At 47.5% G+C, this 16,898-nt stretch overlaps 4 protein-coding genes across 4 annotated transcripts, besides 19 other annotated features; all 4 read right to left on the reverse strand.

Annotated features, from left to right (window-relative positions):
- Nucleotides 1–826: a sequence feature (areas merged during assembly that could not be assigned to a particular haplotype. This can correspond to areas where the two haplotypes were merged or to regions with more than two copies in the genome that were merged during assembly.).
- Nucleotides 542–1,264, reverse strand: Tc00.1047053507683.10 (hypothetical protein, conserved; the record flags this gene model as incomplete). The annotated part of the gene is made up of 1 exon (XM_803629.1): nucleotides 542–1,264. One exon carries the CDS (start codon nucleotides 1,262–1,264, stop codon nucleotides 542–544), a length of 723 nt encoding a protein of 240 aa, XP_808722.1.
- Nucleotides 827–1,006: a sequence feature (heterozygous, non-Esmeraldo-like haplotype).
- Nucleotides 1,007–1,126: a sequence feature (areas not merged during assembly with more than two copies in the genome that could not be assigned to a particular haplotype).
- Nucleotides 1,127–16,898: a sequence feature (heterozygous, Esmeraldo-like haplotype).
- Nucleotides 1,755–6,593, reverse strand: Tc00.1047053507683.30 (hypothetical protein, conserved; the record flags this gene model as incomplete). The annotated part of the gene is made up of 1 exon (XM_803630.1): nucleotides 1,755–6,593. The coding sequence occupies one exon, from the start codon at nucleotides 6,591–6,593 to the stop codon at nucleotides 1,755–1,757; it is 4,839 nt and encodes a 1,612-aa protein (XP_808723.1).
- Nucleotides 5,368–5,429: a sequence feature (CT-rich).
- Nucleotides 6,722–6,747: a microsatellite.
- Nucleotides 7,097–7,117: a sequence feature (AT_rich).
- Nucleotides 7,273–7,553: a mobile genetic element.
- Nucleotides 8,708–8,772: a microsatellite.
- Nucleotides 9,366–9,449: a sequence feature (T-rich).
- Nucleotides 9,707–11,317, reverse strand: Tc00.1047053507683.34 (hypothetical protein, conserved; the record flags this gene model as incomplete). The annotated part of the gene is made up of 1 exon (XM_803632.1): nucleotides 9,707–11,317. The coding sequence occupies one exon, from the start codon at nucleotides 11,315–11,317 to the stop codon at nucleotides 9,707–9,709; it is 1,611 nt and encodes a 536-aa protein (XP_808725.1).
- Nucleotides 11,520–11,582: a microsatellite.
- Nucleotides 12,367–12,402: a microsatellite.
- Nucleotides 12,413–12,449: a microsatellite.
- Nucleotides 12,760–12,794: a microsatellite.
- Nucleotides 12,804–16,451, reverse strand: Tc00.1047053507683.40 (protein kinase, putative; the record flags this gene model as incomplete). The annotated part of the gene is made up of 1 exon (XM_803631.1): nucleotides 12,804–16,451. One exon carries the CDS (start codon nucleotides 16,449–16,451, stop codon nucleotides 12,804–12,806), a length of 3,648 nt encoding a protein of 1,215 aa, XP_808724.1.
- Nucleotides 15,476–15,498: a microsatellite.
- Nucleotides 16,566–16,620: a microsatellite.
- Nucleotides 16,623–16,683: a sequence feature (T-rich).
- Nucleotides 16,731–16,775: a sequence feature (A-rich).
- Nucleotides 16,816–16,866: a sequence feature (T-rich).

Consider the following 16,898-nt stretch of genomic DNA (forward strand, 5'->3'; position numbering starts at 1 on the left):
AGATGGGGAGAAAACACGCAGGGGGGGGAGAAGGTACCAGAAAATGCATTGCCCTTCCGTCCGGACTCAGCGGTGACGGTCGCAACGGACGCCCGGCCCGCTTCTCTCATGCCCATGGACAGGTGCACATAGATAGGGGGATGGGAGGGTGCGCACAAACATGCGAACTGAGCAGCAAGTAAAACGGTTCATCACTGTGGAAATGCATACATGCGCGCGGAGACACACAAGTAAACTGTAAGCATCCGAGAAAGCAGTGGAAAAGCGGGGCTCGCAGAAAACGCTGGAGGGGAAAGTCCCGTAAAAGCGGGCGCACGGATGTTTAAACGTGACGCCACACCCACTTCTCCGCCAAGGGGCTCACAGCCCGGTGCGTCTCAGATGTAAACCAAAATGCAGAACAGGCCACAGTCAACCCGCAAGCACGTGGTGCGTGCAAAACGGCAGGGTGGCGGGAGCTCCATGTGACGATAACAAAAAAAAAAGTATACGCAAAATCAGGAACGCATGCGCCGCTCCGTGCCGAATAGGGAACGTTGTATCACGCGGTCAAGTAGCAATCAAAAAGACCAGCCCACTGATCCTCCTCCGTGTGCAGCGCGCCAGCGTCACTCAACTCGTTGAGGCTCAATAGGCCAAGCGTATCCCAGCTGATGAACACATCATCCACAATTAGGGAAGGGGCCTCGGCACCAGCATCAAAAGTGGTTTGCAGCTCCTCCCTCGCCCAGGGGACGGTGGAATAGATGAGGGCGAGGCCATTTTCCTCGTTGCGGGGAAATTCCTCGAAGACGCCGGTGGCCTCTGTGTACAGTTGAACACCACACGCACCGTGTGCCGCTCCCAAAGACAACGCATCGTTCACGTCAACGCCAGGACGCAATGGCACCAACTCCATAAACACCTCACGGAGACTCGGCCTCTGATTCCGGTAAATGCAGTCTTCAAAACCTAAAGGAGGTGGCAAGTGCGGCGGTCGGTATGGGTTCAGTTGGTAGCGAAGGACCAGTTGAATGTCAACGTACATGCCGGCGATGGGATCCCCGGTGACATTGGACAGTTCATATGGCATGCGTTGGTTCCGGTGAAGTCGGTGCGTGCACTTGTACCGTTTCTCGCTGCCGTGGTTCCACAGAGGAGGTAGCCTGTACACATTCCACCCACGAATCCGCTCCAAAGAGCCTTTCAAGGAAAATGGGGGAGGATCACTCATGTATGTGATCTCAAATAGTGGTGTGACGAAGTCATGAAGTCCCTTTGTCATCTAGCGTGGCAAACTATTCACAAGCCTCAAACCAAGTATTACTCTTTGTTTCCGTTTCGTCCGCTACAAACGCAAGAAGAAAAACGGGGAAGAATCCAACGGCTGAGATGGGGAGAAAAACACGCAGGGGGGGAGAAGGTACCAGAAATTGCATTGCCCTTCCGTCCGGACTCAGCGGTGACGGTCGCAACGGACGCCCGGCCCGCTTCTCTCATGCCCATGGACAGGTGCACATAGATAGGAGGATGGGAGGGTGCGCACAAACATGCGAACTGAGCAGCAAGTAAAACGGTTCATCACTGTGGAAATGCATACATGCGCGCGGAGACACACACATAAACTGGATGAGAGAGAACAGTAAGGGCAGAAAAAAAAAAAAAGAATCACCAATTGTTTAGCCATCGGATACAAAACACACGTAATAGTTGCAATTTTTAGATTTTCTCTTGACTTTAGAGTCGACAAAAAAAAAAAAAAAAAGAAACGACATTTATCCGTTTCGGGATTTCTCTCCTACGGCGATGGTCGATGACATGAGCTGCCCGTTTCTCGAAAAAACCACTGGAACTGTCCCATGGGGTCGCACATGACGTGCAACGACGGCGTTGAATGCAGCAAGCTCCGTCACCGCGTACCCGGCGAAGCGTACCAATTGATCTCCGGCACGTAATCCAGAAGCAAAGGCTGGTCCTTCTCTTGTAACGCCATCGCTGGCGCCAACGTAGCTCTCTGCAACCTCGTGCACAGTCAAGGTGGTGTGGCCCGCATCGTCACGACTTACAGCGACACGAAATCCCAGATAAGGGCGTGTCGTGGAAGAACCATACATTGACTTTGTCGGCGTTGAGGCACTTGAATGAGTGAAAGGCAATGGAATGGGCAAACTTCGGCGTGGTCCATCCGAGTCCTCCTCTTTAAATTGAAAACTACTCTTTGGGCGTGGTGTTAGGGAACCTCCACTGTGGACCAAAACCCTTTGTTGAAATGTGGCACGGCCACACGGTGACGAGACCTTTTGGGAGTGTCCTCTACGAGTCTCTGATGCAGTCCATGACATGGAGCGATGCTGTTTCTTACACACGCCTAGCTCGTCTACAGACAGCCTTGGAAATTGCTGTGGGATTGATTGTCGTGGTGTTCCTTCTAATGCCCCATTGTTGTAAGTGCGACTTTTATTTGTTCCCGGCGAATTATCTGATGTGGCAGTTGCACCTGCCGACCTCGCCGGTGAAGACTCTGCAGCGTCACTGCTCAGAGTACCTGTCCCAGGCTCGGTTACGCCCGTCGCCAATGTCCGCAGCTTTAAGTGTCGTTTCCAAAGCCCAGGAGACATCAGTTCTAAAAGAACAGCAGCGTGACGCACAAGCCAGACAGCGGTTTGTGGTTTGCAAAGACTTCTCAAAGGAAGCGGTATCACTTTCGCTGCCCCTCGTGTGGATAATTTCTTCTCACCACCCTCCACCTCCATGTCACTGTGTGCCTTCAAAGAGTCAAACATGGCGACAAGATCCACAATTAGCGGAAGAGCTTCCGTTCGCGTTGTAGGTGGAACAAAATCTAACCAGCGCAGCGAGGCACAATCTGTGGTATTCATAATCCGCTTTTCATTACCTGAGCTTTCCTCCTGTATGGAAATCAGTGAATCGTAATTGGAAGGCTCGTTCAGGTTAACGCCGGTCAATCTTGCAGCATTCACAATAATTGATTGAAGCCGCTGCATGGTTCGATCAAACTCATCCGATAGAAAAGGTGGTGTATTCGCGTGAGCAGTGACATGACGTCTTTGCTCTGATGACGTTTTTCCCTCCGTCACCAATGCATTGGGTCTCATGCGCAGCGATGATTCGTCGCTATTGGAACACAAGGACATGATGGAGTTGTAATCACAGGCTTCTAATGGGTATTCAAGTATGGAAAGTTGTACAACTCTCTCATACGATGCCATAATTAGAGCTCTATGACGTCCACATCGTACACCTGTGGCCTTGAGGGCCCGCAACACCGCTCCCACCTGTCGCAGCGTTCCTACCTCACCGTCAAAGGTGTCATCATCAGCAAATAACGTAATTCTTTCACGACTGGTGTTGCAAGACATTTTGCTCCGTGATGCCGAGCCGGAGTCTCTTCGTCTACGAACCGTGTCCGAAGAATCGCGATAACCAGCAAGAAGACATTCCAAAGACTTCTGAACCTGCAGGTATTCTATATCCGAGCGCAAAGCCAAATTTCGGCTTTCCACCTCATCTCGCTCAAATGCCTGCTCTGCTATTTCCACCTCCAGCTGTTCTGCCTCTTGGCGAAGCTCTGTCAAAGAAGCTGTGCTGTCCACCGCGTTTTGTACGGCAATCCACTCTCGTTGCATGGTTGTCCGTTCCTCATCGAGGCGCAGCAGTCTTGCCTCAAAAAGGGCAAATCGATACCACTTGAGGTAAAATCGGGATCGCAGTGCCCTTTCATCTGCCAAGACAGAAGAAAGTGTATCGACAAGAACCAACGAATGACGGACCTCTTTTTGACGTTTAACGTACTTAATCCATAGCTTCATATAATATCGACGGCATTTGTGTTGACTGGAAACCATGTGCTGCTCCAGCAACCAAAGTGCACGGCGGCGCCTTTGCGTTGCTTCGGCCGCGTCTCTTAGTCTTTTCCATATGAAGGATTTATCTCCAAATGTTACATCACAGAAGGACAAAAAGAGTCTATTGAAGGCTGTCGATTGCGCGTTACGACGTCGCGTCTCTTTTATGTGAATAACCCATTTACGGTAGTACCGTTGCAAAAGACGCCTATGCTCAGCAGCAGCAAAACTATTTCCCAATTCCCGTGCAATATCCGCCACATCACAGATTTCGTTCCAACGGTAGGAAGTGGAAATACACTTAAGCCGCTTTTCAACACTGCTCATGTCCATATGAAGCAGGAGACGCCTCGCCGACGGCCTCCAACGTTGCCATCGTTTGAAATAACTTTCCAGTACCCGTTCCTGTTGAAAAACCTCCAAAAAACGAACTGCACGCATACATCGATAGCGGGCCATCCGTCGGGCCCTCCACATCAGCCAGCGACTGAAGGCCCGTTGTCGTAACGCTTGGGTAAAGGCAAATTGCACAGCGGAGGCAGCTTTGGCCCGCTCTCTCGCAAGATATTGCGGTAACTCCTCTCCTTCCTCTGTCACTGGGCGACGTATAATTCTGCGAAACACGGCGTCACGTACACTATTTCCGAAAAAAAAACTGCGTGTACTCTCAAACTGTTTATCTAATGACTTTAAAAAAGGTATATCCATCAGCATCGCACCGTCTCCACCATCTAACCATACACATGTCAAGCTTGCCTTGGCAGGCAAATTGAATTTTTTATCGCTGCAAAGCTTTTTGTGAGAAGAGTCCTTGACGAAAAATTTTTTCCCTTGACATGGGTGGGCCGGCTCCCCTCTATTTTCGTCTTTCACAGGTAATAAACTCAACGCATTTTTATCATCAAAGGAGGAAAACACGTACAAATGACTCAATGATCCATGAAAGACTAATGGCACTAGTTGTGGATGCGGTGTGTTGAGATCGCGCCAGCTGTACAGTGGCACTACATCCGGATGAAGTACATCGTACACAGCAAGGGAGCCATCTGCGCTACCGATCCAAAGACGGCAATGCAATTCATCCATGACGAGACCTGTCAAGGCAGCTCGACCCCGATGCACGCTACGCAACATTCGTCCAGTGGGTAAGGCAAACATCTTGGCTACACCATCCTGAGACGCTGTCACCAAAATACGATCCCGTATCAGTGTTAGTCCCGTAATTGCCTTTTGGTGCTCACACTTCATTGGCCAAAGCAGTGCAGTATCTTCTTCCCAACAAAAATGTTGCATGGCAAAGAAGTGGCGCACCACAGGATCCTCCACGGAATCTCCCAGCAACTGTTTCAACACCGTGTCAAAATTCCATCCAAGACGCTTTTTTCCCTTCTTTACCTTGGACGTCTTTCGTGGTGTTTTATGCTCACCCGCCTCCCCGGCATTCAGGCCGTTTCTCAAGGACGCTCCTGTCTCATCCTCCGCAGGTAATAATGCGCGAGTTTTTTCAGAGCCCGTTACACGGTCCTTTTCTTCGTCGTCATTCTCTTCCCTTTCCTCTTCTTCCTCCTCATCAGCATCTTCTTCGTTCATGGCGGCTTCTGGCTCACCGGAAAAATGTACCGGACCTGGACGTGGTGTGATTGGCTTTGAATTGCTGGATTTTATGGACTTCTTGCGAGGCGGCCGCCCCTCCAAAACCAGAGACATCGCGCGTGATCCTTTTTTCCGTGTCGCTACAGAAGGAGTCCTCGGAGTGGTAACCGCTTTTGTAGCCCCTCCTCGGGATGGAGTTTGCGCAGAAAGCGAACGAGTTGCGCGTGCGGTGGAGACTTGTGCAACTGCTCTGTGCCGTGCAGTATGAGACCCCTCTTTTTGAACTGGCAATAATGATTGTTTCCTTTTCTTCTTTGTGTCCTGTTGTGGCTGTTGCCCCGACGGGGTCACAGCCGTTTCCTTCGTTTTTGTCCCCTTCTTTGCGTTCTTTTGGCTGGTGGGCTTTCGAAGCACCTGAGCGCCTTCCGCCAAAGACCACATCCGAAGCGAACCGTCTTCACCCCCACTAAATAGGAATGCCCCACTCACAGTCGCCGCCAATGCCGTGACACTACACGAATGACCCTTCATTCGACCAAGACACTCCAGTGTCACGCCATCCCACTTTGCAATTGTAAGGTCCGACGACGCCGTTACAAAAGCAGGAATGCGAGAACACCCAAACTCTTCCTGCGACCTTTGTGTCTTTGCCAGCGTCACGGGAACCATACAAGTTATAGACGACTTGTGTGCCTGTACGGTCCTGCATTCCTGCAGGGAAACCGCATCTAATACCTGAAGTAATCCGTTCGAGAGAGCGGCAACAACACGGTTACGAGATATTTGAAGAAGTGACGTCACTATTGCCTTTTTTGTGCGGTGCACAAGGTCTATGACACGATCCGGCACAGCCACAGATCGAATTTCAATGTCCCCATCGCTTCGCGCCAGCCAAAATGTACACCGAGGCCTTTCGCATGACGGATTATGCGTAGAGGGAGAGCTCCCATTAGTTCTGGTTCCCTTTTGGGGGGTGCTGGTCCCTTCACTGCCATTCCCGCTTCTGGAGGCGCTATCGCCGCGCTGTTTTGACAATGTCCTCGCTGGCATGGCACGATGAATTGTTTCCGTCGCCGCCGTACGCACAACAACAGTGGTGGCACAACGATAACTGCCGTTGAATTGAGCTGCTAGTGCCAACTCCTTCTGCGTCATGGTCAATACTACAGAAAACGAAATTAAATAATGTTTTCTACTTCTTCTTTTTTTTCCCCCCTCCTTCCACGAGCACTTTTATTGTGGTCTTTCTACTGATACAACTCTCGTCTCTCTTCTTAATAATGATATATATATATATATATATATATATTTGCGCTTATAATGTGGCACCGTAATCTACGAGGAGAGGAAAGAATTCTCTCTCTCTCTCTCTGACGCACCTGATTCAATAACAAATCCGTGAGGGCAGACTTAATAATTTTGTAGTTGAAGTCATTTTTGTTACGACGAAAGCAGCAGGCATAAAAAAGAAGAAAAAAATAAATGCAAAGAAATATGACGTACATAAACACACAGGAAAAAGAGCAAGGCACTTCACACTTACAACTGCTCTGCAAAGGAAAAACACAAAAACATACACACGCACACACACAAAGAAAGAAAATGGAGTGATCTTCTGGGCCGCTGGCCGAATCCTGAGTTTCTCAATAATAGAAATCAAAAAAAAAAAAAAAAAAATAGGAGTAAGAAAAGTGATGAGTGGAATAAGAGTGGGGATTCACCACAAACCCAAAGTTCAACAACAAGTAAGTGTACATGTATATATATGTACGTGTATATATCATCCGTTAGCCTCAATCGTGTCCAGTTCACTCTATTCGGATGGGACACATATATTTATTTATTTATTACATACGATGTGGCAGACTTTGAACTCCTCCAGCCACAACACTCCGCCGCGTGGTGGGAATCAAAAGAGATTGGGTGGGATGGTAACATAAAAATAAAATAATATCTTGCCCCTATCGGTTCCCTGCTGCCCCCTACCAAAGTCGTGTCATTCACAATATATTCATACGGTAGAAAATATCATAAAGAAAAGCATTCAATTAACAGGATTTACGCACATTAATTAAGTTAGCCAGCTCTCCCGCGATCATTCTCTTCACAAGCTCCCAACAAGAAACAACGTTAAATAAGATGATGCCACAATAAATTGAGGTTTGGCGACTGGGTGGGCCAACGCACCATTGTGCCCGGGTTTACTGTCTTCTTACAAAATTTTGATATGCGCCCGCGATCCCAATGAATTCCGAATTACAGCGTAAGCATCCATAAAATTAAGAAAAAGGGTTTCGTAAATATTTCTCTCCCTGGCTAGCCATGGGTCGGTTGGCAGAACAATCTGTCGACATCCCAAGCAATCCAGCATGCTGCAGTTTCGACTTGAAAACATTTGTTCTGTTTTTGAAAAAAACTTTCTTAAAAAATCGTCTGGTAACCGAGCAGGCAGTGACAAATGAAAATTCTTCTCCCCCGCTCGGAAAGTCTCGGTAGAGCCACGAGTGTCTACTGGCAATGGATGCAGGAGCTGCGCCCCTGTGAGGTTGGCTGGTCGAAACCCTGGCGCCTGTCGGGACTCGGGTATGCCTGTTTGCTGTTGCGATGTTTTTCGCCATTGTGTCCACTGCCAATTGCCCTGTTTTGGGCGAGGGAAAGTGGTCCCCTCCGCACAACCCGATCAGGCGTCGCATGGAGGCTGTTGAAAACGAATCCGCGCTCCAGAGAACACGTGGAGCGCGTAACGGAGGCCGTCCGCCGCCGAAGACAACTGCACGCGTGTCGCCCACGCCGGGAGTTTTGTTCCTTCGTTCATTGCAGGTGGCTTTAGCGGGCATATGCATGTTCCCCCAACACCAATACTCACACACCACGCATAGCCGTGGATACGTCAATGTAATTCCTCCACTTTTTCTCCCATCCTGCAGCCGCGCAGGCTCGAAAAAGCGCAAGGAGCAACAAAAGCAATCGAAAAATCCTTCTTTTTTTTTTTTCCTTCTTTTCTTCCTGTAAAAACGGTGTGGTACAGAGGCGCATATTTTTAGTTAAAAAAGAGAGAAAAGTGTGAGTGCGTGGGTGTGTAAGATATGCATGCATGCTTCCCTCCACAAAGTACTGAGAGGGTAGGGGGTAGTTAACGTCAGAGAAAAGCACATTATAATAAAAAACATGTCCAACGGCACAAGTACACATAATAGTCCCTTGAAACACATTGGATGACCTTACAGTTCTGTAGGCAAATGGAAAGAAAAAGACTGGCAAATAATTTCAAAAAGAAAAACAAAAACCAAACCAAACCAAAAAAAACAAAAAAAAAAAAAAAAAAAAAAAAAAACGCAGACACGCAAATAAACAGGGTTAAAAAGAAAAAGAAGGTGTAGAAAGCAAAATTCACATCCGAATGACAATATAAATTAATAAATCAATCAAGCACTAAAATCAAAGTCTTAAATAAAAGAAGATACGTCTGTATTGTTCAACCGTGCTGCCCATATATGCATATATGATTCCTGTTAGTGTCCTCTTGTGGCAAAAAAAAAAAAAAGAAAACATTATTGTCATGTTTACTAGTGTTATTAAGAGGGGACATGACAAATGGTCCCTACATGCATTTGTGCTTGTAAATCATGTTATTTGCAGGGGTTGCTTCGTATCTAACAGTTGCGTTTTCTTTCTCTCCCCTTCGGCTCCAAGCAGAGGGGCGGCGATAACATAAAGCTGTTTGGTTTCCGTATCCTCATCTATAACTTTCAACACTTCAATGTCGCCAGTGCAGAGTAGGTGGAAATAAAGAAGTTATACAAGACACAAAGCAATACCGTCATAAACGCACGCAAAATAAAAGCTATTCACAAAACTAATTCTGCATTTTTTAAGTCGTTCGCATTCCACATCAAAATTTTTGTCCCGTCACCTCCTTCGTAAATGTCTGTTCCTTACTTCTGCTTCTTGTTCCGATTCCTTCTTTTTTTTTTTTTTTTTTTATTCTTCCCTTTCTCTACAGTTCTATTCACCTCGTTGAATATTTTTTTATTGTTTCTCTAGCAGCACATCTGTTAATGTGTGGAGAGGGTGAGGGTGATGAGTTTTTTTCTTTCCCCTTCTTTGCCTTCTTTGAAAACTATGTGTCAACAAATATATATATACGTTGGAATTGTCCTTTTCATCTGTTTGCCTATTTCTTTCCCTCCGTTCCACGCGAGGCAAGGATCCGAAAATTGAATCAGTACTAGCGGAAGGAGCACCATTTTTCCTCAGCTTGTCGCTTCTTAGTGCGCAGTCCCGGGCTCTGCCGTTCCCACAGGAGCCACCGTCTCGTTTTTCTTCACGTCGTCATCGCTGCAATCGCCAATGTTTCCAGCGGTGAGTCCGGCGATTCCACCGGATTCTTCGAGGCCACAGCGAGCACGAAGACGCGCATACCAGTCCTCGCCGCCGACACCAGCCTCGCCACCTATGGCAACCCACCCGACAGCCGCATCATCAGCAGCGTCCTGACCGGTTTGGCCCCCGCCACGGCCGCTGTCTCCTTTTTTCCCTGGACGTTTCGTACATCCAAACTCATTTTGGGAGGAGTGTCCGCAATCGATTCGTGGAGTAGGATTCCGTGAGGCAACATCGGCTAATGGGTAGCAGTCAGTGGGGGGAGCCGAACGCAACAAATGATCCCTGCTTGACCGATCCCCTGATTGTCCATTTAATTTCTCATCGGTAGCAGAATCCACAACCAATTCCACAAGATTATGGTTCGGGCATTTGTCTGCTAAAAAGCCATTTTGTTGCCTCCAAGAGTCACCATTTTCCCGGAGTAATGGTGATTTCACAAGGCATGAGGATGAAGAAGACAACTCTGCCTGTGTATTGTTCTCAAGCAAGGAAATGATATCAATTCTATCATGGTAACGTCCTATTTTGCCTATTCCATCAACCGCTTCTACATTGTGTACTGCCGGAAGATGAAAATTGCCTCCGTACTTGTCACGTGGAATTAAAGGGTTGACGGTTCTGGTTAAAATAGCATCACCCTCACTTAGGGCACTGTATGTCGTGGAACGGCAACTGGAAGGCCTAGCGCTAAGTGGAGGGATTGCCAAGGAATGGTGCACATGTTTTCGAAGAACAGCCTTGGCATGTAGTAATGTCTTTGTACTTTCAATACTACCCAACATGCTTTGCCTGGAGCGGGTGTTGTTTGTTTGGGCAAGGTTTATAGCCGATTCTCCATTACTTTGTGCATCCGAAAAAATGGACTCCTGCGATTTCTTCGCGCTCAGAAAGTGAAGACGGCTCACCACAGAATTTCCCCCCACGCGGCCTGACAGCCCAAATTCCTGAGATTCATCTCCTGTTTTCCTACCACGTGAACTCCCTTTCCCTTCATAAAGCGATGCCATTCGCAATAGAGGCGGAGTTGCTGCAATATCCTCTGGATTTGACTCTCGAGATGGCCCTTGTTTTTGGGGCGAGACACTCCCATCCAAGCTTCGCAAAATATTTTTCTTCTCCCTTTTTTGTCCCGGAGTGCGGCTGCTCGATGCATCATTGGATTTATCCGCACTGACAGAGTTGGATGAATTTGATACAGAAAGGGGCCGTAATGCTTTCACACCTCCAGTCTCAATCCCAATAGGGTTTCGCGGGGGTGAGGGTTTCCCCTTGTTGCCACTCCCCTGCGTATCGGGAAGGAAATGATCGCTTTGGCGTCCGTTGGGGGCTGACAATACATGGACTTCTGCGGCAAGCAATGTGGATTTGGGTTGTGGCTGTTGATTGTCCGGAGGCCTAGAGTTGGCAGAAGTGGCGCGCGGGCTCTTTGTGCCCCTCCGCTCCAGTGACATGCACGGTCCCCTAGGCGTTGACCTTCCAAGCGCCGCACCCATTGCTCCGCGCACACCCAATATTGGCTCGTCCCCCCTGCTCCCTTGACCCGTGTGTCTGTGCGTGCGTCACGCTCCACACGCACACTGTGCTAATTGCCCACCGTTCCGATGCAAACGCAGGCAGCGTGCTCGCCAATTCCACCGGAAGCCACAGGCCGACTGAGAGAAAATCAAAAAGGAATTTATCCGAGAACACACACACAAAAAAAAAAAAAAAAAAAAAAAGAAAAAATAACAAAATAAAATAAGCAAATAAAAAATAAAAGCAGCGTTGGCAGAACACAAACAGACACCAAACCATTCAAAAGAAGTGATGTAAGAAACAGTAGTTGTGGCCGACATTTTACATTTGGCAAAGAAAAAAGAAAAAGAAAAAAAGCCAAATCTTCCTTCCTTCATTTTTATAATGGCTCCGCATGAGCCTTAACTTTAAGCTCATCCTTTCATATTCGTCTTCTCTGGCTGCCCACCCCGGACGCGCAAGAGCAAAAGCAAACCTGCGTGTGGATGAGGCCCTTTTCTTTATGCCCACGGAGGGCAATGACGCAATGTGAGATGGCATTTTTGCTCACTGCGCCCAGCATCTTCCCACAATCCAGAGAAGATTCACCAAACACTCATACATCAGTACACAAATGGATTCAGAAAACATGTGGTCATAAGAACCGGGTTCGCTGTGAGCTCACGAGGTGGCAGTCATTTATAAAGCCCCGCAGCCGCCGGATGCCTCTCCGCGTGGAGGGCAGCAGGGGGTGGAAATACACAAAAACACACAGACACACACACATGAAAGAACGCCACTCGCTGTCTTCCAACGTGCACAGTTAGAAAGCCCAAATCAGTTGACAGATATATAAAAAGGAAAGGGAAGTTAAACAAACAGCACTATCATTTCCCGAGTCCCAACTGGCCGCACATTCTTTCCAGAAGCATCGACAATAATAAAAAAGAAGAAAATAAAAAGGCAATCGAAGTCAATGTCTCTAATTAAGAATTTCTGAACATCATTTCCCACATAGGAAGAGTAAAAAACGGAGAGAGTAAGTACGCAAACAAACAAACAAACAAAAAAAAAAAACAAACAACAAAACCAAAAATAATAATAATAATAATAATAATAATAATAAAATAAGAGTGAAAGGAAGCGCAGGACAGCAACAATTTCCTCCTATTCCCCTCCATCCACAAAATAAACATAAGCGATTGTTTGAAATCAGTTTTGGACCACTGTTCTCCCCCCGTTAAGGGAGAGAGGGGGCAGGTGGTAGGGGGTGGGGGCTCCACATTATCCCTTCTCACTGACGCATATCCCTAAGCTTCTCAAGAATAAATAGAAATATATTTATTCCTTCTCAAAATTCTCTTTTTTCCCCCTCTTTTTTTGCAAGGGAAAATAAGACGATTATCGGGAATAATGCATTCAGCATCAGACATCTTTCCTTAAAAGAAAAAAAAAAAAAAAAAAAAAAGAAAGAAATGTGCCGCGTTACTCCGTCACAAAATGATATGGTTGCATGTAATTTGGTGTGTGCACAAAGAAGGGGTGAACCAGCGCTTCGCGAGCTGTCAGCCTCCTGGATGAATCGCCATGAAGCATTTTTTTAAGAAGATCATATAACAAAAACCTTTGCTGCATCATCTCGTCAACAATGGCTTTTATCGGCCTCTGTTTTCCAGCTGCTGCCATATCCTCAGGTGTATCGCCACCGGCAAGCGTAGGACACCGCCCCAGAGCAATTTGCTTTTCCTCCACACTGAGCGTGCAGTTCCGTAGCAATTCCGCAAGTGTGCGGTACTGAAAATAACACCGCCACTCTACGGCTGGAACGTTTTCATGACGAGCACGATACTCCTCTTCCCGGAAAAGACTAAAAGACGGGGTGCGTTCTCCGTTGCCGTCGGTTGGCAAGGTGCCACCGCCCATGGGGCTTCCAGTTTCAGGTTCGGTATACTCAACATTGTAGTAATTGGCTGTTTGCATTCCCTTCAGAAGAATTTCAGGGGGAAGTGGCCCCAGCATCTCCTCCATGAGGTAAAGCTGGTGAAAATCAGAGCTACCAGGCAGGAGTGGGAGGCCAAGCAGCAACTCTGCGAGGAGGCATCCCGTGGACCATATGTCGATTGGGGGACCATACCTGGCACCAAGAATTACCTCTGGAGCGCGGTAGTAACGAGACTGCACATACGTGTAGATGCCGGCTCCCACGTAAAAGCTGCTGCTAAAATCAATAATCTTAATTTTTAAAGATGACAGAATAATTTTTTGTGTTTCTGTAGCTGCACCCTCAACATCTTGTTTGCTTTCTACTGTAGATTCCCTGCCAACAGATGTGTTCTGAGCCCTCTCCACGGAGACAACATTATGAATACGAAAAGGAGACGGCGCAGGCAATGCCAACTCCGTGTTTTTGGATGCCGGAGCATCCAACAGGCTATTCTTCAAATTTATCTTTGCTGATCCTCCCAGCAGAACTCTAGACGCCTCAAGTGGAGCTTTAAAAACACAAGAAGGCTTGCCATCCGCAGTGGAAATGTGATCACCATGGCCACTCCCAGTATTCATGGCGCCTGCCCCATGAACGGTGGCGGCTGAAAAGCAGGAATCAAGTGTTAACAGTACATTTTCAGGTTTGATATCACCATGCACCACGTGACACTGCTCGTGAAGAAGCATTAACGCCAATAATATTTTGCGTCCAACTGCCTGAATTTGATACATGGGAAATCCCCTAAAATCATGACTCTTTAAAAATTCAAAAAGATTCGCACCACAACGTTCCATAACTATGCAATGATGACCATAACACATCCCGTGTGCAAAGACTTTTGCTACATACTTGCAACGTGGGTCTGACTCCGGAGGCTCCGTCGCGGATGTCGTCGCTATAGGCCCTTCCAACACCCCAAAATCTCGGGCTTGCTGGGGCGCGGTCTGTGCACCAATGTACACAAGCATCTCCGCCTCCAGGATGGACTGTTGCTCAAACAACGCTCGGCTTTTTGCAACCTTGACGGCTACAAGAGGCGGGTGAGTCGGCACCATGGATGGATCACCAAAAGGAATATACTCATGCGAGCACTGCCAGTATTGAAAATCTTCTCCCTCAATCTCGCCTGGGTGCAGAAAGTGTCCATCCGCTATACGCAAGTCTTTGCATAGAAAGACCTGGCCAAACGTGCCCGCACCCAAAATATCCACCACCTCCAGCCACCCCATTAGAATCATTCCCACATACACAACAAGATTATCCTCCTCGTTATCCACAATACGACTCGTCTCATCGATGGGATGAACCTTTCTTTTCCATGCACGCACCTGCGTGAGCGGCCGGCGATGCACGGCGATGGGTGGTTCATCCATTACCATCAAAGACACCGAAGCCCCAGCTGCCTGTGGTATACTCGCACCTGCTGCCCCAACTCCGGAAACACCGTGCAACAAAGCATCGGCGGCAACCGGTTTCACCGGGAGATCAGTTTCGTCCGCATTTGGCGTCAAATGGGTAACTTCTTTCGATTCTGTTTCAAGATTCTCCTCTTCACGTGCAAGTTTTCCAGAGTTAGATGGAACACAAGTTGGGCCGCTTCCCAAAAAACTCTCACTTCTCCCACGTAACTGTTCCTGCCCTCTCATCCGTTGATGGCATTTACGGTATGCAAACTCCACAAACAAGGTTGTTTGTAATAGTGGACGCTGCTCAATAAGAGACACGATGTGAGGATCCATTTCAAATGCAAAACCATGCAGTTGTGTATCATTGTGATGAATGGAAAAACTGTCAAGCGGAGGCGGCAAAACTGGAACAAATTGCTTATTTCCGTGCTGCATACTCGGGCGAGCTCCCAAACTATAATACCCGGACGGTGCTCCTATCATTGTAGAGGAGAGGGATGGACAAAGCATCCCCACTCGTGGATGTAGAAGACGAACAGCACTTTGAAAAGGATCTCGTAACGAAGCCACGCTAACGTCATCGGCGGCGTTCGCTGCTATTCCTGTTGTTGTTTTTGTTTTCATGGACTCGTAAAGGGCATAAACGAACCGTAGAAGTTTCATGTACCGACGCTCCTGTTCCTCTTCTGAAAAATAAAGACTTCTAGCGTTCATTTTATCCTCATCATGAAATTTCTTTTTTCCTCCTTTTCCAACCAACTCGTCACCACCACCACCACCACCACCATTTGCATTCTCACTGATGGCAGTTGGAACGGCCGTGTCATTTTGCTTGGCGCTTGTCCATAATCCCTCCTTTTCTTCTTGTTCTTCCCTCCCCCCATCGTTCTCAGCTGACACCCTCTCTTCCTCTTCAATGCCCTTCTGTTCACCATGCCAAAAAACGGAAGATGGACCCCCCTCCACCTTCCCAAGAACGGGAAACTTCCACGTTGAGAATAGCTGACTTCCTGGCGTAAGGTTTATGTGGGAAGAACTTCTGCTCTGACGCGGCGATGCTGAGGGCGGAAAGGTGCGTTTCCCCTGTATGGAGGAAACATTCACCTCAAAACTCTCAGAGTTTTCCAACTGGAACGAGAATAAACGCTGAGAAACGATTCTTTGAAAGGCGCGAGGCCCTACCTCGGGTGCTTCTGTGTCCGCAGCAGCGTGGATCCCGCTAAGAAAATCATCGTCATTTTCCTCACCATCATCGACTCGGCCAGGCGTAAGCTGAGCCCCCAATGCAGACTCCTTCACTTCACCCTCCGTGCCTTGGTGAGGATAAGAATCGGCGTCTTGAACGTTGTGGAATAACGCCGTCAAATTCTCCGCAGGCACAAAAGGCGTGGAGTGGAGTGATGACATTGACATGTGGTTTGTCATTGGGAAAGGGCCCTTACCTGAATGCTGCTTTTGCATTTCTTGCTGAAAGAGCGATGACCCTCTCGATGCCATGGCGCGGCATCCTCGTAAGCGCATAAGTGATATGTCTTCCATGGAGAGCGAGTTAAAATCCACCACATCACGTGTCACGTCCTCAATTGCACGCTGAAATTCCGCACCAGATCCGTCAAATTTCCTGCGTGGTGCGGCACAACTCTTTTCAGTGCCGCCTGCGGCAGAACGGACGGATTGCGAGCATGCAACGGAGGCTGTACATTGAAGACGACGCCTTTCAACGCCACCACTGTTAAGCATAAACGATCGTTAAAGAACTTCCCAGTAACACACAGACGCACACGCACGCACACAATATATATATATATGCGTCTCTTTTTAGTTATTGTTGACGCGGTTGCTTTTCCTTTATTGTATATGTATATATAATAAATAAATAATATATATGTGTATGTATGTATGTATATATTATTTGTTTTTATTTGGTGTTGTTTTCTCACCTGTTTTTTTTTTTACTTTCTTTTTTTTCTTTGCGTTCTGCCTGCGTGCGCTTCCCCACCAGACGGGAGGGCGGCCGACAATAAAACAAAAATATATAAAATAAAAAAAAGCACAATAAAATAACCCCCTTTTCCTCTTTCCCCTCGCCCGCCACGAATCCCTCTTCTTTCTTTTTTTTTTTTTTTTTGATTTTTTATTTCTTTATTTTTATTTTATTATTTCCTCTCAAACGAAAAAAAAAAACAA

This window comes from Trypanosoma cruzi, genomic scaffold, assembly GCF_000209065.1.
Source record: "Trypanosoma cruzi strain CL Brener 1047053516331 genomic scaffold, whole genome shotgun sequence".
Taxonomy (NCBI): domain Eukaryota; phylum Euglenozoa; class Kinetoplastea; order Trypanosomatida; family Trypanosomatidae; genus Trypanosoma; species Trypanosoma cruzi.